The sequence below is a fragment of the Myotis lucifugus genome, unplaced genomic scaffold (assembly GCF_000147115.1).
Source record: "Myotis lucifugus unplaced genomic scaffold, Myoluc2.0 scaffold_141, whole genome shotgun sequence".
Taxonomy (NCBI): Eukaryota; Metazoa; Chordata; class Mammalia; order Chiroptera; family Vespertilionidae; genus Myotis; species Myotis lucifugus.
The window spans coordinates 1,514,762-1,541,689 of record NW_005871189.1 but is presented as its reverse complement, the minus strand read 5'-3'; the positions used below and the strand labels follow the sequence as shown (position 1 = coordinate 1,541,689).

Below are 26,928 nucleotides of genomic sequence, written 5' to 3'. Positions count from 1 at the left end.
TGTTCTGGGTGTTTCTGTGAGGGTGTTTTTGGATGAGATTCACATTTAAATCAGTAGACTTTACAACTTAAACCTTAAAACTCTCAAAGGCAAAAAAACCCAGAAATTTTTATTTTCTGTTTTATGTGATACAATTCCATGTAGAAAATATAGGAGCAGATATTATAGAACTAAAAGAACAAAGGAAAGAGTAACAGTTATTCTTCATCCTTCCCATTGTGGCCACTGTGTCCCATGCAGGAAGACTGTTCTCATGGCAAATATCTCATTCCCTTTGTGCTGCAGCTTGGAAAACACATCTGGAAAGCTTTCTGCTCACACAGCCCCCATGAAAGATGTCAAACAGCCTTGGTGGGGTGGAGGTGTGGCTACACTGTAGAAAATAGTGCCTTTCTTTGTTGTGACAATGAAGGGTCAATGGATATGTGTTGCCTTGAAGTCAAATGTTCCTGAAGCTGCCAGGGGAGAGGTTACAACAAGCACAGATGATGTGAGATCTTCCCAGGCCTATAATCTGGACCTGGAAAAGGGAAGCCAGATGTGGGACAGTGCTGGGGGCTGGGGGACAACCACGGGAGTTGAGGAACAGACTTGAGTTTGATTTCTTGCTCTGCTGGTTATGAAATATGAGACCTGGGAATGTCTCATATTCTCTACCATCAGATAGAGAAACGGGTAAAGAAGTACTTCTGTGGCATGATTTCTGTGAGCATAAATACACATCACATCTGTAAGCAGCAGCAGGATGTTTGGGAGAGCCAGTCTGCTCTGCCCTGGCCTGCGCCTGTGTGGCTGGCAGCTGCCACCCTCTAGGTCGGTCACTTCCTGAGCTGGGGAGGAACCTTTTTGTACAGCAGGCTGCCGAGCATGCAGGGCTGTGTCTTCGCTGCTGGCACAGAGATACAGGGCTGAGTCTGAGAGTTCCAGGGAGCTCATGGTCAGCTCAGAGCGATAGTCACTGAAATGTTGCACTGAGAATCGGTCAGGGATGTTTCCTTTTGTACTTTGCTTCCCGTTGAAATACTCAGTGAGGAACTGGGGGCCCTGGTCCTGGGCTTGTTGGTACCAGTACACGTAGAGGTGCCCAGAGATGTAGGAACATTTCAGTGTCACTTGCTGTTTTCTTGCTTTGATCAGGTGTTTTGGGGTCTGCGTGACTCCAGAATCCACTGGGCCTGTTGTGAAGGAGACAGAGGGAGTTCAGGGCAGGGCACAGGGAAGCCTCCCGCTGCCGCCACCACCAGCAGGCTTGTATTTCAGGGATGGCAAACCCATATCAGAGGCTCACACACAGTGCCCAGAGCTCACCTGCTCCCAGGAGACAAAGGATAACACAGCAGAGTAGTCTAGAGACCATGACAGCATCCCAAGACATCTCCTAGCTCAGGGAGGAGTCTCCTGGGGTGAGCAGTCTAAAGTTCCCTACCTCTCAGTCCCTGATAGGAGCATTTGCCTATGACATCACTGCTCTGATGTCTTCCCTGCTCTGTGTGACTCTCCATGTGGGCCACCTCTTGGCCCTCTGTACCCTTGGTCCCAGGGTCAGCTACTCTATTCACCATTCCCTGGTCTGCACAGGCCCTCTGCAAAGGGTGGCTGCAGGTAGAGCAGTGCTGTGCCCACATGCCTACAACTTATCTTATTCTCCTTTACCTGCCCCTGCCTCACCCTAATTTCCCAGCCCTTGTGACCCCAGCCCCTGTATCCCCCCTTCCTCTGGGGGGGGGGGCAGGGGGGGGTGGGGAAGTCTGCCTCAGGGAAGCGGCCTCCTTGGTTCATAAGAATGCTCAAGCACCTGTGCACTTCCTGGGCAGTGAGGAGTCTTTGAATTCCACAGGCCGCAGGGCCCACAGGCATTTGCCTGTTTGATGAACTCAAACTGGTTCCCCAGTGCAGGCATGTAGCCCCAAAGTTCCCTTAAACTGTCTTCTCCTGGGCCACTCCTTCAACCCCTCCCAGGTAGCTTGCAGTACTGTGGGTCCACAGCGCCTCTCAGTGGCTGACTACCCACAGTCTCATGCATTCACATCCTTCTCTATTAAGGGCAGAAATTCCCTTACCCCTAGAGTCCCCTCCCCTTCCACTCCTGGATTCCACTGTTTTCCTAGCCTGGCTGAGATACAGGGCAGAGTCCTTCCGCTCCAGCGAGCTCATGGTCAGCTTAGAGCTGTAGTCATCAGATTGTTGCCCTGAGAATCGATCAGAGATGTTTCCTTTTGCTCTCTCCTCCCCATTGTAGTACCCAATGAGGAACTGGAGGCCCTGGCCCTGGGGCTGTTGATACCAAGACACAGCAAAGTGCCCAGAGATAGGGGAGCACCCCAGTGTCACTGTCTGTCCTCTGGCTTTTGTCAGGTGCCTTGGAGTCTGAGTGACTTCCGAATCCACTGGGCCTGTGAGGGAAGGAGACAGAAGCTGGAAAAAGAACAGGGGAGGGACCCTGATGCTGCCTTGGATGCAGGTGCTTTCAGGCTTAGAACAGATGCCCCACCTGTGCCAAGGACATACCTGCTCCCAGGAGACAAAGAGCCACACAGCAGAAGAGCCTGGAGCCCATGGCAGGGTGGGGCAGAACTGGGCAGGAGTCTCCTTGCTCAGAGTTCTGGTCCTCTAAGAACTAATGTTCTGGGCACCTTCTGATTGGAAGTTAGCCAGTGATGTCACTGCTCTGATGTCATTGTCTATGCTGGTTCCCATGAGCCTGGCCTCCTTTGCCAGGTCCCTGGTTCAGCTGATCTAGGCACCCTGCTTTGTCCTGCTAAGCCTCTTGCATGACATGTGTGGCTGGAGGGGCTGGCGGAGGTGGGCTGGGTTTAGGTAGTATGCTGGTCCCCACAGCTCCTTTGCTTTTCCATGAGGCAATTGTTCCTCTACCTGTCCCTGCTCCCAGGGGATGCAGGCTGCCTCCTACCAGCGCTGCACCCTTCACTTTCCCTTGCAAGCTCAGAGAGCCCCCCTAATCACTGCACAGTGGAAATTCATGACTCCTGGCTGAGACAGCACCTGCAAAATTGTGTTTATGGTATTAAGTCTTACAGCAGATAAAAACACCAAACAAGGCTGTTGCTTAACCCTCTTGGCCCCAGGCAGCTAGCTCAGACCCCTAGCTCTGCCCCAGAAACTTTTGGAGCTGGGCAGTTCCACAGTGCCCTCATGTGATGTGTTTTGTTGGTAACCAATATTTAGAGTTAGACACGATAAAAGAGTGCAAGAGTCACAGGATGTGTTTAAATTAGGAACGATTTTACCATTTGCTTGTTGCACTGTGTTTTTTCTTTTTAAATTTAAAGGTACAAAAATCCAGTTTTAGCTGATTTTGGATTTTTTTTTGTAAAAGGAAAAAAGGTGGTCATGGAGATGGACTGCAAATAGACTCTCAAGGATTTTGTTGTTATTGTTGTTAATCCTCACCTGAGGATATTTTTCCATTGGTTTTTTAAAGAGAGCGGAAGAGTGGGGGAGAGACAGAGAGAAACATCAATGTGAGAGAGACACATCAATTGGTTGCCTCCCCCATGTGCCCCTTCCAGGACCAGGGATCAAGCTTACAACTGAGGTACATGCCCTTGACCGGAATCATACCTGGGACCCCTCAGTCCAAATGCTCTATCCAGTGAGTCGAACAGGCTAGGGCATCCCAAGGATTTTTTGATGATTAATAATTAGCAGAATTTTTTTAAAAAATATTTTTATTGATTTCACAGAGTAAAAGAGGGAGAGAGGGATAGAAACATCAATGATGAGGGAGAATCATTGATTGGCTGCCTCATGCTGGTCCCCTGCTGGGTATAGAGCCTGCAACCTGGTCATATGCCCTGATCAGGATTCGAACTCTGACCTCCTGGTTCATAGTTCAATGCTCAACCACTGAGCCATGCTAGCCAGGCAGCAGAAGTTGTTGCATCTTTGATGACCCCAACAGCTAGTATAAGGCAGATAATTTAGACAGGTCTCTTTACCAGGTGCCCACTAATCAGCTTATCCCTCCCCCGCCACTCGATCAGTTTAAAAAATAATGTTACTTGCTGTTCCCACACTGCTGGAGAATTTCTTTTCTACTCTCTTATTTCAGAGATCCTCTCTTGCCTCTGTTCATCCTATATAGTAAAGATGTAATATGCAAATGGTCATTAAGCCCTGAAGCATATGGACTGACTACATAACAACCTGATCACGGATCAGCAGGAGGGAGGGCAGTGAGCTACAAGCAGGCAGCAGAGCCTTACAGAAGGGGGCAGGACAGCGAGCTATGAGGGGGTGGGGGTAAGGGGAGTAGGGAAAGCTACAGGAGGGTGGGGCAGCAGGCAGAGAGCTACTGGAGGGCAGCAGCAAGCTACTGGTGAGCTACTGGCGCCTGGACTGGTGCTCAGGGCTACTAGTTGATAATAATAAAATGCCCAATTCCCCAGATGTAAGAACACATGTGAATATGATTAATTTTCTCTAAGTTTTTCTCCAAAGCCCAAGTAGGAAATAAAATATTCTAACCCTCTATACTTAGTCTACTGGGAGGTAGTGGCCAGTCTGAATGAATAAAAGTAATAAACAAAGGGACTTGGGAAAACAGAATCTGATAAGGATTCAACTGCAGAACCAGGATGCACAGAAAGTCTCCCAGGAGCTGGAGTCAGTGATGGAGAGAGTGCATGGACAGGGAGTGACTATAGCTGTGCACCCCTGTTACTGAAAGTAGAGGACAAACACCCAATCCAGGGTAAAGGGTCAAGTCTAGCTTGCTTAGACTCCATTTGAGGGAATTTTTAATGGTAACTTTGGTTGTTTTTTTTTTTGTTTTGAGAGAGGTGCTCTTAAGCACCTCTGCTTTGCCTATAAATTCAGCACTGGACAATGGATCAGTCTGAGACCTCGTCCTGGGTTCTGTTGACACCAATACATCAGAAAGTGGTTCACTTTCTTAGAACATTCAAAGACCAACTTCTTTTTTATCTCCACAATAGGGATCTTGGCATCTGCTTGACTTGCACATTCATGGCTTCTGTTAGTTGTCCAGATGAAGGAAATACTGAGGATCTGGATTGAAAAGCCCACATCAAAAGTCTCCTTCTGTTTCTTGGACTCAGCAGCTCCCAAGGCCACAAACCAGAGCAGCCTGGTTCACATGGCAGGTCAGGGAATGGGGGTGCTCCCCAGCTCAATGCTTTGGTGTTCTTAGGTAAGGGCTGGCACCCTGAGCCTTAGTGCCTGTGCAGACATGTGATGCCCCTGGCTCAGCCCCATGTGTCCTGGAGCATGCAGGCCCACAGGCCCTACGTGAAATACTGTAGCTACACAAGGGTCCTTGGAGAATGTGGCCTTTAGGTCAGTTAGGCTGGGAATGAAGACCTGACCACACAAGCAGGACCCACTGTCTTCTCCTACAGCCAATTCAGAGCAACGATCTAGAGGCATGGACTCTGTGACTCACAGTTCTGATCAAGAGACTAAAGGGAAAAACGACCAAACTGGATGAGGAAACTATTATCCTCAGTGGTGGGAACGGACAAAGCCACAAGGTGAGGGAAGGAGATGTTTTAGAAAAGGTCTGAGCACATTTAGAGCTGGGATCAGGGCTGTGGTCCAGGTCTAACTTGGTTGGAAAGATAAGTCAGGGAAAGATATCTATTAGAAGCAGGCTTGGTAGGCCTGCTGTGACTAGGGTGTGAGGTGCCTCATGAAAGATTTCCCAGGATGCTGATGGAAAGATAATGAAGAAGTTGCACATTTCTGTCCAGGCATAGTCATGATCAACACAAAGCCAGGCCACAGGCTATTGGTGTCTCATGGGATTTAACATTGTCATAGCCAGTGAATTGCCAGGCAGCATTGTGCTCTGAGATTTCTGTCTGGGCTCTCACTGGAAATGCTGAACGGAGCCTTGGTTGCCCCCCAGTTTCCTGACTGGACCCAGGCGGTTTCTGCACAGGCAGAAGGTGCTTCTGCAAGGCTGTGTCTTTGCTGCTGGCACAGAGGTACACGGCGGAGTCTTCTGGCTCCAGGGCATCCACGTGAAGGTATAACTGAGAGCTGTCTGGGCATTCGGGTGAGAAGCGACTCGGGACAGTGTTATTTTCAACGAGTTCCTGATAGTTGTAGACAAACATGAGCTCTGGTGGCTTCTGAGCACTCTGTTTATACCACTACATAGAATTATGCCCCAGATGTTGTTTGCATTTCAAAGACTTCTTATTTCTCACCCCCATGACCAGGTGTCTTGGCATCTGAGTAATTCCGGTGTCCATGAGGACTGTTGGGGGGAAAGGGACAAAATTCAGACAAAGCCTAGAAAGAAGGGTATTGCTGCAGCCACAGGGGAAGGGCTTGGAATTCAAAGAAAACAATTTGAGCCCAAGACTCACCTGTTCCCAGGAGACAGAAGGCCACATAGCAGAGCAGCTTGTAGTCCATGGTGGAATCAGGATGAGTGGCATCTTCTAACTGGGATATTCTGGCAGGGGGGCTGGGCTCTGGTCCCATAGGCCTTGGTTGGTGGTTCTGCCTATGATGTCATTGTCCCTGCTGCAGGGGACAGTCCTTCTGCCCCCTTTCATGCCTTTATATAGATTCTGATAGAGGATGGATTTCAATGGACCGGGATGGGTTATTCCTCTGGCAGCTGCTCTTTTGCTATTAGCTGCCTTCCTCATCATACAGTTTCTCTGTCTATTCTCCTCCTCCCAGGACTCCTCTCAGCCACAGACAATTTCCTCCATCCTTCCCTGCTCAGTCAGGCAGGACATCGCTCAAAATTCCATTTCCCCTCAGTGTCTAGGCTCATTGGAGGCCTTTGCCCAACTGCATGGAGGGAGGAAGATTGGATGGAATAGTGCCCATCATTTAAAGTACATGGTTGAGATGCAGGCCCAGAGCCAGACACTGGGAAGGGTGCTGAAGGAACCATACAAGGGACAACCAGCGTCTGCCTCTGTATTGAGGGTACAAGGCTTGGCTGGGCTTAGAGCAAACAGGTTGCTAAAAGAGAACACAGGAATTGGCGCAAGACAGAGGGAAATCAATTTGAAAAAGATTTTAGTTTAATATTGTTGGGATGTCTACCACTGATGCCCCTAAATGACATAAAGATGGAGTCCCAAAGCCCTAGCTTCCCTCCTCATCCCACCCCTCCACTGACTCCCAGTCCTCTCCCTTCCCCCAGTTCAGAGGTTTCAATAGAGCCACAGCTCCTCCTTGTGGCCAAAGCGGCACATTTCCTAGATCTCAGGCCTCTCTCCAGCCCAGTGTCAGCAATCCAGACCAATTCCTCATTCTGGATATGAAAACCTAGGGAAATCTGAAGAGGAAAGAAGCATCCAAAATAAAAAAAATAGTTGGCAACAGTACCGCTCATCCACTTTCCTAGGACAGCCAATGCTTACTCAACAGAAATTGGCTATGTCTGGTTTCTTAGTAATAAAAAATACACAGCCGCCGAAACCGGTTTGGCTCAGTGGATAGAGCATCGGCCTGCGGACTGGAGGGTCCCAGGTTCGATTCCGGTCAAGGGCATGTACCTGGGTTCCGGGCACATCCCCAGTGGGAGATGTGCAGGGGGCGGCTGATCAATGTTTCTCTCTCATCGATGTTTCTAACTTTCTGTCTCTCTCCCTTCCTCTCTGTAAAAAATCAATAAAATATATTAACAACAACAACAAAAAATACACAGCCATGAAGATACTATCCCATCCTATGTGGAACTTATAGGCCAGCCTGACTGGTTCAACAAATGCTCACTGAGCAACTGCTATGGACAAGCATAAAACGTCATGTTCACCCACAGAACTCTATTGTAGTGAGGTCATCAAACTCACTCAAGATAATGACCAGGGAATAAAATATATCATATGATGTTTGAGAAATGTATTCTGTATTCAAGTGATTAAATTACTTTATGTGTGTGACATTCTATTCAACTCTTACATGAGAGGGACTGCAATGATATGACCCCCAAAGACCTGTCCACTGCTAAAATGTTAGAAATCAAACCAGGCCCATCATTTCTACAGATGGCTTTCCAATTTGGGACTAGCTAGGATGACCTACTGTGAGCCATTTCTACTTCACTATGTAAACTACCTGTTTGTGCCTCTTATAGGCTTAGTTATTGAAATATCAGCTAATTGTTAAATGTACCATTTTGCTAACATTGAATTTTTATTTTAGAAAACATAAATGTATGAATAAACATAAAAATGAAATGATCTATTGTTGCTAAATAATTTTTACAACTTATTATTATGTTAGGTATTTATTACCAAACTGGAGTAGCAGGAATTTTATCTATCTATGTTGGGGGGAAGCAGGGTAGTTATACATGCTTTAAGTCAAGAGTTGATAATTAAATTTTCTTTAAACCAGGGATGTGCTGGGTCAGAAAGAAAATATTAGCGTTTTTATAATGTGACAAATATTATGGGATTTTTAATGTGGACCATAAAAAATGCAAAGGGAAATAGGTTAGAATTTAAGCAAAGGGGGTTGGACATTCTCCCCCTCAGAATGTTGTGTATATGATGGGCTTCCAATCCACTATAGTTCGGGATAATCCATTCTCATATAAGAACCTAAAATTAACCCTCATTAAAATGCTAACATTATTACTATTACAATTATGATGATGGATATCCACTGTAGCAAGAAGACACTCCAACTGGCCCCTCTACATGAAACAGCAAAAGTCTGAATAAATAGAATTTCATTGCATTGTTTGGCTCCCAATAAATAAGAAAAATTCCAAGTATGACAAACAACACAATTTAAATTGAAACCTCAAACAATGAGTGAAAGTGAAAAGCTCTGGTGCCCTGAAACATTAGCTAAAATAAATATTTCCCAAAGCAAGTGGTAGGTGAAAGGTGAGTTTAAGTTATTTGAATTAGGGAATATGCCTGAAGAAGGAACATAATCTAAGGGTGGTCTGATTGATGAAGGAATAGTGAAAAAGTGAATGGTAAACATATCAGTATATTCAAGCAAACATCATCTATTTAAAATAATAACGGCATATGTTGCTTGGAGGTAAATAGGAAAGACATAACTGATTCCAAGACATCTCAGATTCGGGGTATAGAGTCCTGAAAAGGAGCCCCAAGAATACATGTAAGGAAATCCCTTTTCCTTGGCCAGTTTCTAATGTGTATGCACTGGATGGACTCTAGAAGGCTCAGGAGAAAACAGGTGGTAAAAGGCTGGAGAGCTGAGATTTCAGAAGACAGTCACATTGGAGAATACGCTGTGATTCCCACTGAGTCCCTGGAAAGGCCATGCACTAGTAATAAGGACAGATGCTAGGGCGCCCTAAAAAAAGGGACAAATTAAAATAAATCCTAGCAAATCCTGCATTTAAACCTGCCAGGATGAATCCTAACACTCTTTATAAGAACATAATGTAATCCAGAGTCTCTGTTCTACATCACCCACAATGTCCCACAGAAATCTTTTTATATCTTTCATATAAAATATTTTAGTAATTTCTTTAGTAGTTCAGTCCACTCAAAATCTATTCGCCTTTTTACCCATACTGCTACCATTGTTATTGTACCAAAATAAAAATTTTATCATGTTATCTTACTTAAGATAGGATCAAAGACTAGCTTAGCTACTACCTAGAGATTTGTGCCCCTTTTTTCTTTCCATGACTCATAATATTCTCCATCATCTGGCTACTGTCTTAACTGGAGGACACTTCTGAGATGACACTCAATCAGAATTAGGAACCATCATACTGGCCATCCTTCTGAAAGAGAGAGAGTCTGCAATGCACAAGTGTACCTCTATTTGCTCTTCCCCCTCACCCTTTCTGTCTAATTTATCTATTGCCATGGATTTCATGCTTCTCCAAATATTTTTATATTAACCAGGGAACTCACTGATAATCTGAATTTCCTTTTGGTCTTAGAAACGTCACCTCTCCTTTTAATTTTCACTCATCAAACATTTTTAGCCAGAAGTATGTTTCTAATAATATTGTTATGTGTAATATGCACATTATGTATAAGATGTACAGCAGAGAAAGGAAAGGAATAGCTTCTTCCATTAGTTAAGATCTTCAGTGCCTGGGACAGGGCCATTACTTGTTTTTAGAGTCCTGAGTACTTCAGTAAATTTATTAGAAACCCTGCTCTAGCTGATGAGTAAGAATTGTGAAGACTTTTGAGCATACAAACTACAGAACTACCCTATTGGGTACTGTGAGCTATACTACAGATGAAACTCCAGTCAGGGGTCTCACAGCAGGGTGTGTTGGGTGAACACGTTGTTCCCACAGCTTCCTGGCTGGGCCAGCAGGTTTGTGCACAGGGAGGCAGTGACTTTGCAGGGCTGTGTCTTGGCTGCTAGCACAGAGATACACAGCAGAGTCACCTGTCTCCAACGAGTTGATATGAAGTTTCAAATGAGCTTTGTACAGAGGTTCAGGTAAGAAACGACTTGGAACTGTCTCATTTAGAATGAGCTCCTTAGTACTGTAGGAAAACATAATCTTCAGCAATTGCTTGGAGTCCTGCTTATACCAGTACATAGCACTATGGTTTAACTTTTGTTCACAACTTAGGGACTTCTTATTTCCCACCCGCGTGATGAGGTATTTTGGAGTCTGGAGAACTGCTGTGTCCAGGGAACCTGAGAAGAAAAGAGGCAGAATTCAGAAAAGTCCTAGGAGACAACCTGTTGCTGGAGAGGTGAAAGGGCAGAGAGACTCAGAGTGGATCCTGCCACTTGGGCCCCTCACTCACCTGCTCCCAGGAAGCAGAGGGCCACACAGCACAGGAGCCTGGAGCCCATGGTGGATTCAGGGAAAACAGGCAAGGCCCTAGCCCAGGATTCTGCTCTCCAGTGGTAAGAAGACCAGGCTACAGTGCTCCAAGCCCTGACTGGTGCGTTGCTGTAACGTCACAGCCTAGAATGATTTCCCAATTCTCGGGCTCTCCTCACATGAGTTCTCTTCCTTTTTCACCTCCTACACTTGCTCCTTTTAAAAAAGTTTTAACTGCTTCTTTCAAAGGAATTCGGAATTTCTAGGGACAGTTTGAGTGGGTGGGCATGTTGTCTCAAGGATATTTGTCTGCTGTCATCCTTGTGCCAACAGCTGCCTCCCTCTGCTGTGCCAGTCCCAGCATCTGGCCACTTCCTCTCTTCCTCTCCCTCTCAGGCCCCCTCTCAGAGTCTGCCTGGTCTCCTTCACAATAATGCAGGATGAGACCACCCACATCCTGGCTCCTTTGAAAATCTGACTTACACTCAGACATTGTTTCCGTTGTGGGACACTGACTATGAGGTGCCCCCCGAGAACCAGCTTCAGGCCATTTCCCATTGCCTGGATTGATGCTCGTTAGGAGCAAATCCAGTTAATAGTCCTTGAGTTGATTGAGGGGGGTAAACTGCAGCCCCACTCCCTGTGATATTCTTATCTGTCCAGGGGCAAGAGCTATGTGGGGTATAAGGAGCTGCTAGGAAGTTAGAAGTCAGATGTGATAGGTAAAGAAGTGATCGAGGTGAATAACAGCATGGAGTTGGGGAAACTAGGCGGAAGGATTTAACTGTCCTTGAATTGTCTACAGGTCACCTTCTCTTTTGGTAACAGTTTACAACTCAGTGTCTAGCCTAGGGTCCCTCAGCCTCAGCACTACTGACATATTGCACAGGATAATCCTTTGTTGTGGGGGTTGTCCTGTGAAGACAGGATGTTTAGCAGCACCCCTGGTCTCTATCTACTACAAGCCAATAGCACTGCCCACCCCCCAATTATGATAATCAAAAATATCTCCAGATATTGCCAAATTACCTTTCTTGAGAACCAGCTTCTCCTTTATTCTTTCTATCTGTCCTTGACCAACCTCAGGGGTTTTGGTGGGGCCACAACACCTCCTAGTGGTCAGCAAGGCACAGTTCCCATACCTCAGCACACTGGGCCAGGCTTCAGCCCCTAATAAACCTAAGTCATCAAGGACCTGGGTAAGGCCAGGGAACCAGAACTGCCACAGAGGTCTCTCTCTCTCTCTCTCTCTCTCTCTCTCTCTCTCTCTCTCTCTCTCACTGTTTGGAAACACTAGCTGTCACTTCCTTGTGAAACCCCTTCAAAAATTGCCCCCACCCCCCAGTCCCCACCATGGTTCATTTTTTTTTGAGTGAACACAAAGCAAGCACTAGAGATACAGCAGTGAACACCTCAGAAACCACTACCATCCTTGCTGGAACATCTAGCATGCTTGATTTGTTGGTGGTACTTGAATGGCTTCTTAGTGCAAAGCATGTGTAAGACAATATGCTCACTCTCATGATGCTTATATTCTGATAAAAACTCAGAGATTCCCCTAGACTAGAAATATAAAATAGGTGCCATATGGAGGTTAGGAGTATAATGAGTATTAACACAGTTAAATACTGTCCTTTGCATGGAATCTCATTTCCTCATCAATAAAACAATGGGCTGACACACATAATTTCCCAGTCTCTGTCCAGTTTTAAAGTTGTATGACCCTAACTGGAGCTATCCCTAGATGTTTCCTGGGCTAGAAAACTGGGCATCCAGTGTCCCCAGTACCTACCTTGTTGTACCAGATAGTTTATATGTGAAGTTTTTCAAAAGAAGGGAGAGGGGAGGTAGAGGGTGGGAGAGATTGGGGAGAGGGAGGGAGGAATGAAGAAAATAGTAAAAAACATGGATAAGAGGCTACATAGAATACTAATTCTGCACATACGAAGACGTGACTATGCTTAATGAGTAGATTTCAGATGAATTATTTACTTCAGTGTTTTTTTGCAAATGCTCTTGAAAAATCAGGTGCGCAACATCCAACAAGATGCAGATAAAACCCCTGTAAAGAAACATGTGCCACATGGCATAGGGTTAGTTGTGCTGGTTGTCTTATATTTTCAACAGGAGAGGTAGAAAACAAAAAATTTTTGTTGCTTATTAAGAATTGTCCAAAGGATAGGATGAAATAAAGAAATGGATTCCCTGCAACTTTTTTTTTGCAGGGGAAGACTCCACAGAAGGAATGGAGGGCTGTCTCTGGGTGCTTGGGAAATGCCAGGGTTTGATCACAGCACAAAAGTAAAAGAGGGAAGAAATACGCAATAAATTTAGCATGAAGATAACTTCATCCACAACGAGGTGGGGAGTCCTATGACCTGTGGGGATGAGGCTCAAGAAGAACTGGAACAAAGGGGGAGTGGGATGGATGATAGCAGGATGCATATTTTGGACATTGGTCATATTTGGGGTTGTCCCATATTTAAAATCCTGCTTATATTAGAACAATTCCCAACAGTTTGGGTATTCATGAGAAAAGGGGTGTGTTTATGTGTTGGGATGTTTAAAAGCTGAATCTTCTTTCCATTCTAGAAACAAGACCTCCATCATTGCCTCTGCTTTTGGTGACTTTAACAAGGACAGAGCTTTCTCCATCCACCAGTCCCCGAGAACTCAGCAGGAAGACCAGGCTGTGTGGTCTGGGATAAGGGCAGAGAATGAAAATCTCTTGTGTCTAATTCTGTCAAATTTAGTTACCGGGACACAGAGTTCCATGAAGATTAAAGTGACATCTGACTCAGTCTCACTCTTCACTGGTGCTCAGAACTGGTTTCTAGGGTCTGCTAGGGGACAAGGGCATGACTCCCCTTCCATTCTGCTCAACTGGCTCTTAGTTACTGGTGGCTCTGACCTTGAAATAGTTCTTTTTCTTTCTGATAAAAATACAAATTCAACATATGTATTGACTCTTTTCTAAATATATATATTTTATTGAATTTTTTTTTAGAGAGAGAGGAAGGAAGAGAGATAGATAGAACCATCAATGAGGAACATCATCGATCAGCTGCCTCCTGCACACCCCTTTTAGGGGATTGAGCCTGCAACTCAGGCATGTGCCCTGACTGAGAATCAAATCAGTGACCTCTTGGTTCCTGGCTCAATGTTCTACCACTGAGCTGCACCAGCTGGGCACACATTGACTCTTGAGGTCATATGCTTGCAGGTGGACCAATGGTCATCGGTTTTCCAAATGCAAATTCAGATCAAAACCAGATGGGACAGCCTGCTCCTACAGGTCATTCATCTTCATAAATCATCAGTTCATGCTATTGGCCTGTTTAGCTATTGAAATTTTATTTAGCCACTCAAAATATTTATGCATACTGCTTCTATTATTGTATAGATTATAAATATTTCATCTTCAAGTCATTTGAAAGTAATATGAGTAAAAATTAACAATAATTAAATGCAATACTGTGGTGTGGGGGCATTTTTTATTAACTTTCAAATGTGATTATGTGTCACCTTATTTTTATTATTTGGAAGGAGCTGCAGGTGTTTTGTGGAGTGAGGGAGGTCCAGGGAGACCCTGACTTTTCAATCTTTAAGTTAAAGTTGGTCACATAGAATATTTAATATTGACTTTAGAAGTGTGAAGTGTGTTTTCCTGCAGTTTCTAATGTTTATAATTTTTAACAGATGTTGAATCTTGTTCATAATTCAGAAAGTTAAATAATTTCTATCTAAGTGTAGGCAAATGAGTTGGTTGTCTTTAGCAGATCCCTGTGTTCCATTCTAAAATGAATTACAAAATTAACTTTCACACAAGTACTAATCATTTTTCTGCTAACTGCTTGTGAGCTAGACTTTCACTTTCGGGCAGTTCGGTAGAATAGATAGATATTCTGAAACTCCCTTCTACATACAGCGAGAGTTGACATAAAATATAATTTTGTGGACTGCCAAGATTTTTAAGAAATAAGGAAAATTCCAAAAGTTAAAAACAAAACAAAACAAAAACACCAGGAGCCTTGAGTGAAAAAAATGAGAAGCTCCTCTCAGATCTGGGATGTGGATGTCTGTCTTTTCTATCTCTAGGTGTTGGGGTATCAAGTGTTCTTGAGTCTGGACATTTCATTGGATTGGAGATAGAGTCCAGAAGGAAATCTGCTGATGGTATTTTGATAGAACCGTTTCAACAGACCCAAAAGAGCTTCCTGTCATTTCTTGCTCCAGAACTCAGAAGACCACCCAGCAGAGGGACAAGAATAAAACTCTTCCTATACTCTGGAGTGAGGGACTTGGGGCTCTGGGGCTTCCCTGGCCTAGTAAATAGATATCCCTAAGTTATTGTGATCTCTGCAAGATCCCAACCAACCTCTGTCCTCTTAGTGCCTGAGTCCAGGAGCTCCCATCCCAGCAGGCTGGACCGAGCTGAGAGGAGGCAGACAGCATTTAGGTATAATTTTATGCATTGGTATGAACAGAATGCTGAGCCCCAACCCCAGTCCCAGCCTTCTTGTTGTCTCAGGAATGTCCTCCACTTGTGTCTGCCTGCGGGCTTCACTGTCCCCACCTCAAACCCCTCTTCCTTCTAACCCCATGTAGGCTCCCAAGCAACTGGTCTGGAGGTGCAGGCTGGGACAGAAACACCTGCAGATCAACACAGAGCAGAGCACTCTGTATTTAACCCCTCACATTCCAGCACTGACTCCCAGCCTCTGCCAACCCCATTCTCCTGTGTTGTAAACAAAACCAGACTTGCCCTTAACCCTCTCCCATCCAGGGAGTTTCCTCAACCTTAGCTCAGAGCTCCCTGCATCTCAGTAGAGTCATAGCTCCTCCTTGTGGCCAAAGCGAAGCCCTGTGCCAGGACCCAATTCTCCCACAGAGACACTAAGGCAGGGAAGGTCTGAGAGAAGGACATGCAGTCAGAGGGCTGTAATTAGGCCCCAGCCCGCCCATCTCAGAGTGAAGTCTCAACCATGATGAGGCATATTGCTGTAGCAAAACATGAGCTCTCGAGATTTCTCAGCATTCTGTTCATACCAATGCATAAAATTATGCCTAAATGTTGTCTGCACATAAATTTTATGACTTCACATACTTGGTTACAATTTTCTGCCTGTCACTCTCTCCTTTTCCCTGTACTGTCCTTTGTGACTCCAGTATTCCAGCCCTAAACCCTCAACCCCATCTCCTCTTTCTTTTACCCTAAAACATGATTTGAAGTAAAGGCAACTGTGAGATACTTATTTTACTGGTAAGATTACTAATTTTACTTTAAGCCAGGTCTGATTATTGAAATGGACCCACCATTCAATTTCAAGTTCAGATACAGGGCATGTAAATGGTTTCTCCTCTATCTTTGAGAGCAGGGTTGACAAATAGTGGCTCAGTGGCAAGTCTGCTTCAGTGAATGAAGTTTCACGGAACCAGGCTGCACTCACTCATTTGCATAGTGTCCTCAGCTGCTTTCATGCCACAACAGCAGAGTAGCTATAACAGGGACCATGCTGCCTGCAAAGCCAGAGCCAAAATGATTCATTCTCTGGCTTTCTACAGGAAAAGTTTGCTGACCCCTGCAAACAATTTTATGGAGAGGATCACCTGTAGGTAGAGCAGAAATGACCCCCAAATGAATGTCATCCTTGAGCAGGGTGCTCAGGGAAACCCAGGTCTGGTTCCAGGGTTCACTTTACCCAGAAAGAACATTCTAGTCACTGATTTTCTATATATGACAAAGATTACAAATTCAGCTTAGACGCTCAGGTTAGCATCAACGTTATTACACAAGCATATGCTTTGTACCTTGGTTTTTGTTGTAATTTTGCTGCCCTGTTTACCTCAGATTTTTAGTAAGTTTCTTAGTACATCGTTTTTCAAGGAGTGGAATTCTTATTTTAAAAATTTCCCTGCACGTTGCAGTCATAAAGAGCCAGTATGGCCTCCGTGAATAGAGCTGCATTAACCAGGAAAGTGGCTGGAGAAGCTATGGAAAGAGAAAAACAGACTCCCTCAAGGAAAAGAGCATAAAATTGCCGTTTGAGGCTGGTGACTCCTGCTCCTGCCAATGAGAAAGTCAACAGATTTGCTGGAGCCCAATCAGACTGCTGTTCAGGCACAAGTTTACATAGTCCTCCAAGGCCACTAAGTAATGTGCGTGGGAAAGAGAGGTGACACATACAGATTAATTAAATACAGACACGTGCCCCTGGGCCACCCTGTGCTTGAAGTTAGGAAAAGAAGTATAGGTACCAACATACTCTGCATATGTGGAATATGGGCATCCCCCCCAACCCCGCAGCTGGTGGCTCTGTTTATGGGAGCGGGTGGAGGAAGCAGACTCACATGCAATTTGGCATGTTTGGCACTGATTGTCAATGAAAATTCATTGACGTTATCCAGAACAAAAGTTTGGCACACATCAAGTACAAGCAAGAATATTCTGGAATTCTGCAGGGTCAAACTTCAAAGAATGATTTACAGTATTTCAGAAGGAAAAGGCACCTTGTACATCTATGCTCCTTTATAATCATGCAAGGATATCTCCTTAGATTTGTTCACCCCGTTTACATCAATGACAAACTGCATATATATACCCAGAGACTCCTCGTGCTGATTCAGGATTCGCCTGGCCCCGTCAGCAGGGAGCTCTGTCCTAGTCACTTTCACTTAGAATATTAATCACTTTCACCTAATATTCAGATCTACTCTGCTCCATCCCCCTTCCACCGCAGCTACCACCATCAGTGATCTTTGATTTTTTCCCCACTCTCATTTTGTTCAACCACCTACCTAATGTTTGGTGTGCACACCCCTAGTAGTTTTCAACATGATTAATGAGCAGAGAAAAATTCACCAGCACACAAAATATCAATGTCTTTGCTCAAGAAGAGACACAGGAAAAAAGTCCATTTAAATATCAAAATGTCACTTACATTCCAGGCATTGTGCTAAGTGGCTTCCTTGCTCCGTGTGTGAGAGTTGTATGGGAAGAACTGAAGTCTGGAACGCATCAGTTGGCATTTCCCCCCATCCCCACTGCTGCTTTAGATGACTGAATCATCCCACTGCAGCCGGGCAGGCCCACATTCCTTTGTCTCCAGGTATTTACTTGGGAATTTGAAATCAATCCTAGCTAACTCCCCTTATCTGGCAATCTCCACTCTTCCTGGAGGAAGGGGTCCAAGTAATAAAGCCCAGGACACGCAGGAGAGAACTGTCTAGGACATAGCAGCACACACTCCAACTATTGTGAAAGCTCTGCTCTAAGATGTAGTGTTTCTCATATGGTCCAAGAAGTCTGGCAAGGTTCAGGAGAAGTTTCAGGGTGATGTAGAATCATACGACTCCCCATACTTCACTGTGGTGTCGGCAGTGGGAGGTAATTGAACAGGATGAGAAGACTCTTCTTTCTGGGCCTGACCCTTCTCTTACTCCTTAGTATGTCCTGATTTTTAGGGGCCAATGAAAAGCAACTTGCTGCCTTATGAACCATTCAGTCAGTAGTCACCCAATACCTTTGTGTCCTGAAACTAAAGGCACTTTCCCATATGGCCTGAGGAGCTACCTTGCCCATCCTTTCTCCTGTGATCAGTCATTCTCAGCTGGAGATGATTTTGATCCCTAGGGGGAAATTTAGCAGTTGTCATAACCGGGAGGAGAGGTTAGTGCCACTTGTAACCAGAGGCCAGAGATGCCGATAAATATGCTACAGTATGCAGGGCATCCCCACATAAAAGAGTTATCTGGCCCAAAGCTCTTCTAGTAAATCATCTTTGTATCAGCAAAATTTCAAATGTAAAAGAAACAGAAGCTACTTCCAGAGGGATGATTTATTAAAGCAGAAATAGCACGCTGATAGGCCACTCAGGTGTATCGCGTGCATGTAGAAACTGGCTACGTGTGGGTGTAGAAGCTGGAGGTTAGTTCTCACTGAGAGTCACATATTCTGGATACTTCTTCTGTGCCCCATTATGATGATGACTCCTGTTCTGGACCCCATTTCTTGGATTTTTCAGAATTTGATATGCTCCCCAGAGTCATCCCTTAATTTGACAGAACTCAGATTGTTCTCTTTGCTCATGTTTACGGTAACACAGTGGAGGACATGAATCCTAAATTAAGGCTGCTTGAGTTTGAACCCTGTGCTGACCACTTAATAGCTATAAAACTTTCAGCAAAACACAAAACTTCCCTAAGCCTCACCCTCATCTACAGAATGGTAAAATTTATAGCAATAAGTCAAAAAGTTGTTGGTGAGGATTGGGTGAGTTGATGTATGTAGATTCTCTTCACAATGATGCATAGTAAGCACAACCCAAATTTCAATAGTCTTATCATTGGCCAAGAATTCTGTATTATCTTGATCTTATGATTTTGGTGAACTTATTAGGGAAGTATTGCATAGACCCTGAAGTTCCTAGGTTGGAATCCTGACCCTAGCATGAATTTGTTGCATGATTTTGGTCAAGTGTCACATACTTCTATGCGTCTCCATTTACCCGTCTGTAAAGGGGGGATAATAATAGGTATCTTATGGGCTTCTTATGAGAATTACTAAATTAATATAGGCAAAGTACTTAGAAAAGTCCTGATATATAGTAAGTTCTGGATAAATGTAAGTTATTTTCACTCTCCTGTTTTAAATCAGAATAATTTCCCTCTTCTCAGGGGAACAAGTTGTTTCTATTCAAAATGAAAGTTAACATGTATACACAAGACCAGAGTTACCACAGAAAAATCATATAATTGTGAAAGAGCCAGTATTAATTAAACATCAAGGGTATGGAGTTCAAGGTAGTCTTCAGGATAAAAGTTTACAGTTGGAACAACCAAGTACCTAAGATTTTTGTTTGGGAATCAGGACACCTGTAGCTCTGTTCTGTGACCTTACTCCAACTTACTTTTCTATTATGGGAACAGTTCCCACCAGGTGGGGTCATTACTTTCATTCCCATGACCTTCTGGAAAAGTGGTTGATGTTTAAATTTAATACTGAATTATATTCAATTTGGCACAAAAATGAATTCTAAATTTGGATTTGTGTGTTTCCAGTGAAGTCACTTTTTTTGGCACCTGTGGTCGTAGGTGTCAATGACAAACCTGGAGGTATAAATAGCAGTGGATGTAAACCCTTCATCCCACTGCCCACCAGAACCAGTGAGCAACCATGAAGGCCTTCATCTTCCTTGCTCTCCTGGGAGCTGCTGGTGAGTCTCTCTTACTAAATGAATAAGTAGGTGTCTTGCATATATTTAAGTTTGCAGTTTGTACTTTGGAAGACGATGAATGTTGAATATATCTCAGTACTCAAGAAGCTTAAAACGTTGAGGCAACAGTGCATAGTACCTGTGTCTATAGAGAAATAAATCTCACTTATTTGGGAAAGATCACTAGACAGGAGTGATCAGTGTAGATCAAGTATAAAGAGGCAGCACCTGCCCTCAAATTCAAGGTAAAATCTATGAAGAAGAGGGAAAAGGAAAGGACAGTCAACAGAAAAGAAATGTTGCTTTGACCTTTCTAAGGATTTGGAGTTAATACCTAGGAAAAACGACTAATCTTTTGCTGCTTGCAGAGGCTGTGAGGGTCAAAGCCTGAGTCTCCTCTAGACTGAAGGGCATCTTAGCAGGGATCATAGCAGGCAAAGATATTTTATTTCTCATGAATAAAAGCTATGGGTTGGGTTTTACAACACCTTCGCTAACGAAATCTCACCAGTGTAAATCATCAAAAGAGAGAGAAATGAGTACTTTTCCTCTATGAAAACTTACTACTACATTTTCCAAAATTAGGCAAGTTTAAATTCAATATAGCTGTCTGTATACCTGGAAATGTCTTTCCCAAAATTACTTTAAAATACTTGAACAATAGAACACATATAATGTAATGAAAGATTTTGATGCCATAAGAAATCTTAGTATATCTGAATAAATTGAAAAATGTTGGAAAGATAATTGGGATAAGGGGAAAGAAAGGTTGGAGACAGAAACCTTATAATGTTCCATGAAATTATTTTGTGAAGATTATAGATGAATAGATAAAGGCCAAGAAGAGAAATTTCAGGGTGTGGGTAGTACAAAATTCCCATTTTCTTCCAGGCCAGAACATTCTCAGGTGGCTTCTAAAAGCTTCCTTTGGGTTACCACCTGGGGTTATCTATCCTATACCAACCACCTCAAACAAACATAACCTTGGGTATCACAAAGCTTTACTGAAGACTTATTTGCATGGCTTCTCAGCACAGTTTTATGTAAAAAGTATTCTTCATATTCTTAGGGAGTGGTTGGTATTCAGGACATTTATTATGTAAAGTCTTTTATCTGTGTGTGTGGGGGCATGACATCACATATATAAAAACTATAAATTTAAAGCATAAATTAAATATTAGATACTTATCATGGTATAAGTAGGGTATGTGTTAAAGATGTAGAAAAACTAGGTTTTTAAAATTTTACATTAAATATCACCATTTTCTGATTATATGGGACAGGAAAACATTATTTGAGCTTTTCTGGTTAATCTACTAAAAGTTGGTGGTGAGTCAACATTCCAAGATGGATCTGTTTCACAGATAGTTTCCAACTTTTCTCTGTCAGTTGCTTTCCCCGATGATGACGATGACAAGATCGTCGGGGGCTACACCTGCCGAAAGAATTCCATCCCCTACCAGGTGTCCCTGAACGCTGGCTACCACTTCTGTGGTGGCGCTCTCATCAATGACCAGTGGGTGGTGTCCGCTGCTCACTGCTACAAGTCGTAAGTAACTAATACTCACATCCCTGATCAACTCATTCCCCAGCCCTTCCAAAGCACAAGAAGGGTAAATTACGGAGTTATGATTGAAGGGTGAGCACTCAGGTTCTAAGAGCCTCATTATTCTCCCAGGCATTGAATGATTCACTGATGGACTTTCACATGGTGTCCTAAGAGTTCCCTGATGTCTTTCCAAATAAAGACATGGAAGGGGAAATAGTGAGTGATAAAGTATATACTTAGAACTAGCTTCAGAGCATTAATTATGAAATAGTCCTAATCATTATAGCTCAACCAGAAAAGAATGCCATATGGAGGTAATAAAATAGATGAAATGTCCAGTGCACTGAAAATAAACACAACTCATTCTGCTCCTTAATATCTTGTCATGTCTCTGATTGCTGCTGCATCTCTCTACAATAGTTGGTAACCCCAAACAGAGGAGAAAAGCAGGTGCTGATTAATTGCCACTAATTCTCTTTTTACCCTCATTGTTTTATTGGTGTCATTTGGTTCCCATTCACATATCTTACTACTCCAACACAAAGGTGGCTGTCAGTCTGTGCCTGTAGTGATACCTACCTAAGGACTCCTCTAACTATACCCTATCTGGTAAGTGTACAATTACTGTGTGTGTGTGTGTGTGTGTGTGTGTGTGAATGCTTGAAGGGGGTGATGTCTGTGCTTATGCTCATGACTGGGGTGTACTTTTAAAGGGGAAAGTTCAAGTTAAATAGAGAATTTTTAATCCTTTAATCCAGTCGAATCCAGGTGCGTCTGGGAGAGCACAACATTGAAGTCGTTGAGGGCAATGAGCAGTTCATTAATGCAGCCAAGATCATCCGCCACCCCAAATACAATGCCCGCACCATCGATAATGACATCATGCTGATTAAGCTGAAGTCACCTGCCACCATCAGCTCTCGAGTCTCCACTATCTCTCTGCCAGCAACTTGTGCAGATGTTGGTACCCAGTGTCTCATCTCTGGCTGGGGCAACACCCAGAGCGTCGGCTGTAAGTGTCACTTGAAACATAGGCACTAAGTCTGAGAATCCTAGAGGCAAAAGGCATATGGAGGGCCAGTTAGTCCAAACTGTCACTCAAGACAAGGTTCACAGAGTAGTCTGTGGATATATGGAGTCTTAGATTATGTTAATGGAAATGAGGAAGATTCCTTTGTTGAAAAGTAGAGCACTAATGAACTATGATGAAGATGCCAGGTATTCAACATAAGTGACTAGTGATTTGCAGAGAACTAGGAACTGAGAGGTAAACAGAACTGATACTAAGGAATTTGGGACTGCCTGAAGTATAAACCGACTTAATAAAGTCTCTAAATTTGAAATCTCTGGTCACTGATGCTAGTCTCAGAGAACAACTTGTTGATTAAAACTCTTTGGAAGGCCTTTCAAATAAAAGTTGTTCTTCCAAAGTAGAAGTTACTAATAATCTGAATGAAAGAGTTGGGGTATTGGGAAGGGCAGGAAGAAATCATGGAAAAGAAATATTTTAGAAATCCTGTAACCTTCTTCCATATATATATATATATATATATATATATATATATATACTTTTTATTATTGATAGTATTAGAGATATCTCCTCTCCCCCCCCCTTTATTCCCATCCTCCCAACCCCATACCTCCCCATGTCTTCACTACCATATTGATAAGCATATAAGTTCTTTGGTTTATTTCTTCTCATCCCTCCAACCCCACATTGAGGTATGTCAGTCAGCTCCATGCCTCCATGCTTCGGGTCTTATTTCGTTGGTCAATTCATTCACTCATTAGATTCCACAAATAACCTTCTTCCATTTTTACTCCTGCACCCAACAGCTAACTACCCTGAGCTCCTGCAGTGCCTGGATGCCCCCGTTCTCTCTGACAGTGTTTGCCGCAAAGCCTACCCAGGCCAGATCACCAACAACATGATGTGTCTGGGCTTCCTGGAGGGTGGAAAGGACTCTTGCCAGGTTAGGTTCTTTGCACCGTTTTTCTTTCAAGCTCCATCTCATGCATCTCTACCAAATCTTTTGAAATACAGAAGATTAAAAGGCTTTTTCTGGAACTGATCATGAGGAGTGAGGGGTAGATTTGGGATAAGTGATCACTTTTCTTTTTGCCATATGAGTGGTTAGAATTAAGGGTAAAAAGATACATAGAAGATGGTGTGCAAATAGCACAGCTAAGGTGCCCTTCTGATGAGGTCTATTGTAGAAGAACACTCTGAAAGAGCAGGGCTAGCTGGGAAGCCTTACACTCTGTATTACCACCTCTTCTTGGCCCCATATGCCTGTAACTAAGGAAAGAGGAGGACCTAGAAGGAGGGGGGAGGAAAAATGGGGAGGTAGTGTGGAGACTGAGGGTTGAAGGGGCTTCATGGAGGATCAGCAGCAGCCTGGGAAGATAGCCTCAGGATAATGGAGGAACATCTTTGAGCCTTTATCCCATCTGGATGTGGTTGAGAATTCTAAATGGCTTTTCCCTCTTATTTAGGGTGACTCTGGTGGACCTGTGGTCTGCAATGGACAGCTCCAGGGCATTGTCTCTTGGGGCTATGGCTGTGCTATGAAGGGCAAACCTGGTGTCTACACCAAGGTCTGCAACTACGTGAGATGGATTCAGGACACCATGGCTTCCAACTAAGCACATTCATCTCTTCCTGACCCATCCCTGTTAGACAACTTCATCTCCTATGCCTAAAACAGTACCTAAATAAAAATATTTTGTCCTGCACTAAATATGTCTAAGAACTCTCCTTACTTGGTATTATAAACTTTCTCTGGAAACAGACTGCTGAGTAAGAAGGTGGACATTGACTTGAACTCTCATATGAGGGTAGAATTTAAAAGATTATTTGGGTATTTATTCACCTAATCAAAATAAATTCACTGATCACCTACTATGTGCCAGATTGTGTAGGACATCCTATCTAATAAAAGACAAAAAGGGTAATTGACCATACCTTTGCTACGCTTCCCATTGGCTAATTAGGGTGATATGCAAATTAACCGCTAACCAAAATGGCGGCCGGCAGCCACACAGCTGAAGCGAACAGGAGCCTTACTTGCTCCAGTGATGGAGGAAGCCAAGGTTCCCCACCTGCTGTGGCCTGGCTCTAAGCTCTGAAATCAACAAAGTTTCAATTATAGAAGCTAAACAAACCCCAGATACCTGCTTTCAGCAGGCCGTGGCCTCAGAGCTGGAGCTGGCTCTCAGCTCCAGTGACAGCAACGAAGTTTCAATTATAGAAGGTAAATAAATCCCAGAATAAATTAAAAAAAGAAAAAAAGGAGAGGCTGGGAGCTTCAGTCACTGGCCAGCCTGAAAACAGCCCTCAGCCCCTCACCAAGGCTGGCCAGGCACCCAAGCGGGACCCCCACCCTGATCCGGGACACACTTCAGGGCAAAACAGCCGGCCCCCACCCGTGCACCAGGCCTCTATCCTATATAGTAAAAGGGTAATATGCAAACTGACCCTAACAGCAGAACGACTGGGAATGACTGGTCACTATGACACACACTGACCACCAGGGGGCAGACACTCAATGCAGGAGCTGCCCTCTGGTGGTCAGTGTGCTCCCACATGGGGGAGCTCTGCTCAGCCACAAGCCAGGCTGATGGCTGCTAGTGCAGCGGTGGTGGTGGGAGCCTCTCCTGCCTCCTCGGCAGCACTAAGGATGTCTGACTGCAGCTTAGGTCTGCTCCCTGCTGGCAAGTGGACATCCCCCGAGGGCTGCTGGGCTGCCAGAGGGATGTCTGATTGCCATCTTAGGCCCAATCCCCCGGGGAGCAGGCCTAAGCCAGCAGGTAGTCATCCCCCGAGAGGTCCCAGACTGCAAGAGGGCACAGGCCAGGCTGAGTGACCCCCCCTCCCAGTGCACAAATTTTTGTGCACCGGGCCTCTAGTTGAGGATATAAAGATGGATAAGGATAGGGGTAACTGTTACCATCACATTTTTAAACAGGTAGTGACACTAACTTGCAGAAAGTTAAAATCAACTTCCCAAAGTTATTCAACTAGCTCGTAGGAAAGCTGACAGATGCCCTGGCTGTCCTTATTCCCAAAGAACCACTATTGCTTAACACTATGCTCTCTCTTTTCTCTCTAATCTCTCTGAAATACTGTGAGGCTAGAAAAATGAAAATCTCTAGAAGGAGGGAGTTTTAAAAATCACAGATGTCCTGCATTATTCAAGGTTTCACCTACCCATGTGCCGGTTGTTCAATATCTTTCTTACTTTCCAACTGGAATTTTATTGCTATGGTAGGCATTATGCCTGCAGATAATCTGTGGTCCTATCCCACCACCAGGCCCTCCAAGACCCCAGTCCAAATTATGTACTATTTTAAATCATAAGCAAAAAAAAAGTGCAAGTGCAGATAAATTTATAAAATATAGATCTATTACTTTGAGGTAATAAAAGTCTTGGCAATAGAGGAGCTATTTGTTCTCTTCAGCCCTGTCTAGAAAGGCAGCATGGCCACCCTGGGTTAGCTCTTCAACACCCTCCCCCAGCTCTTCCATGATCATCTGGAGGATGGACTGGAGTACAATTCCCAACACATGGTTTCTGTGCGTATCCGATATGGTTAAAGGAAAAAGACACAAGTGGGTCTGAGCATGGAAATATTGGAGATGAAAGAGGTTTGAAAGAGGAAAATGTTTGTGGTCCCAGTGAACAGTTGAAGGAGAGATATGTCTTAATTGGGTTGGGCTGCTATAACCAAAGATCTATAGACTTCATGGCTTGAACAATTTCTCACAGTTCTGGAGGCTGGGAAGTCCAAGATCAAGTGCCAGCAGGAAATGGTAAGACCCTACTTCCTTATAGACAACTACCATCTCACTTATCCTCACATGGCTGAGAGAGCTCATTGTAATGTCTTCTTCTTATAGGGACACTAATCCCATCATGGGGATTCCACGCTCATGACCTCATCTAAACCTATTTACCTCCCACAGGACCCAACTCTTACTACCATCCCTTTTGGGGTTAGGGCCTGAATATATGAATTTTGGGAGGGACACAAACATTCAGTCCATAACAGGTAACTTGGTGGAGAAGAGCATAGAAAGATACATGCTCCAATTATGAATTTTCTATCCCTTTGTAACTCGGGATGGTATACTTGCAGAGAGCAGTCTGGAGCCTTTAATATCACCTATTGATGTCAGGAGGATAAAAGTCCAAATTCCTGAGCTTAGCATTCAAGGCTCTTAACTAGTTGGGCACAATTAATGTGTCCTGTCTTATTTCTTTAGTTCTCATTTAGTTGCTTTTATGTTTGCATATAACCTAAATTCATTTCATATATGACTTTTCTTTATTAAATATGTACCTTAGATCTACTTAACTAAGCATATCAGGCTTCTCTCCAGGAACAAATAAGTTGAAAGATTTCCCTGTTCCCTC

At 44.0% G+C, this 26,928-nt stretch overlaps 1 protein-coding gene, 1 pseudogene and 3 gene segments (V, D, J or C); 1 reads left to right on the top strand and 4 right to left on the bottom strand.

Annotated features, from left to right (window-relative positions):
- Positions 1-439: 439 nt before the first annotated feature.
- LOC111827179 lies at positions 440-1,357 on the bottom strand. The segment is given in 3 exon segments: positions 440-520; positions 853-1,175; positions 1,309-1,357. Coding segments are annotated over 3 exon segments (453 nt in total).
- A 588-nt stretch (positions 1,358-1,945) lies between these two features.
- Positions 1,946-2,557, bottom strand: LOC111823019. The segment is given in 3 exon segments: positions 1,946-1,972; positions 2,110-2,393; positions 2,509-2,557. Coding segments are annotated over 3 exon segments (360 nt in total).
- Positions 2,558-5,744: 3,187 nt separating this feature from the next.
- LOC102437722 lies at positions 5,745-6,405 on the bottom strand (annotated as a pseudogene).
- A 3,784-nt stretch (positions 6,406-10,189) lies between these two features.
- LOC102437411 lies at positions 10,190-10,797 on the bottom strand. The segment is given in 2 exon segments: positions 10,190-10,614; positions 10,728-10,797. Coding segments are annotated over 2 exon segments (474 nt in total).
- Positions 10,798-19,900: 9,103 nt separating this feature from the next.
- On the top strand, positions 19,901-24,252 carry LOC102426099 (cationic trypsin-3). The gene is made up of 5 exons (XM_006094732.3): positions 19,901-19,962; positions 21,352-21,511; positions 22,270-22,523; positions 23,348-23,484; positions 24,008-24,252. The coding sequence occupies exons 1-5, from the start codon at positions 19,923-19,925 to the stop codon at positions 24,155-24,157; spliced, it is 741 nt and encodes a 246-aa protein (XP_006094794.1). The 5' UTR covers positions 19,901-19,922; the 3' UTR covers positions 24,158-24,252.
- The last annotated feature ends 2,676 nt before the right edge of the window (positions 24,253-26,928 follow it).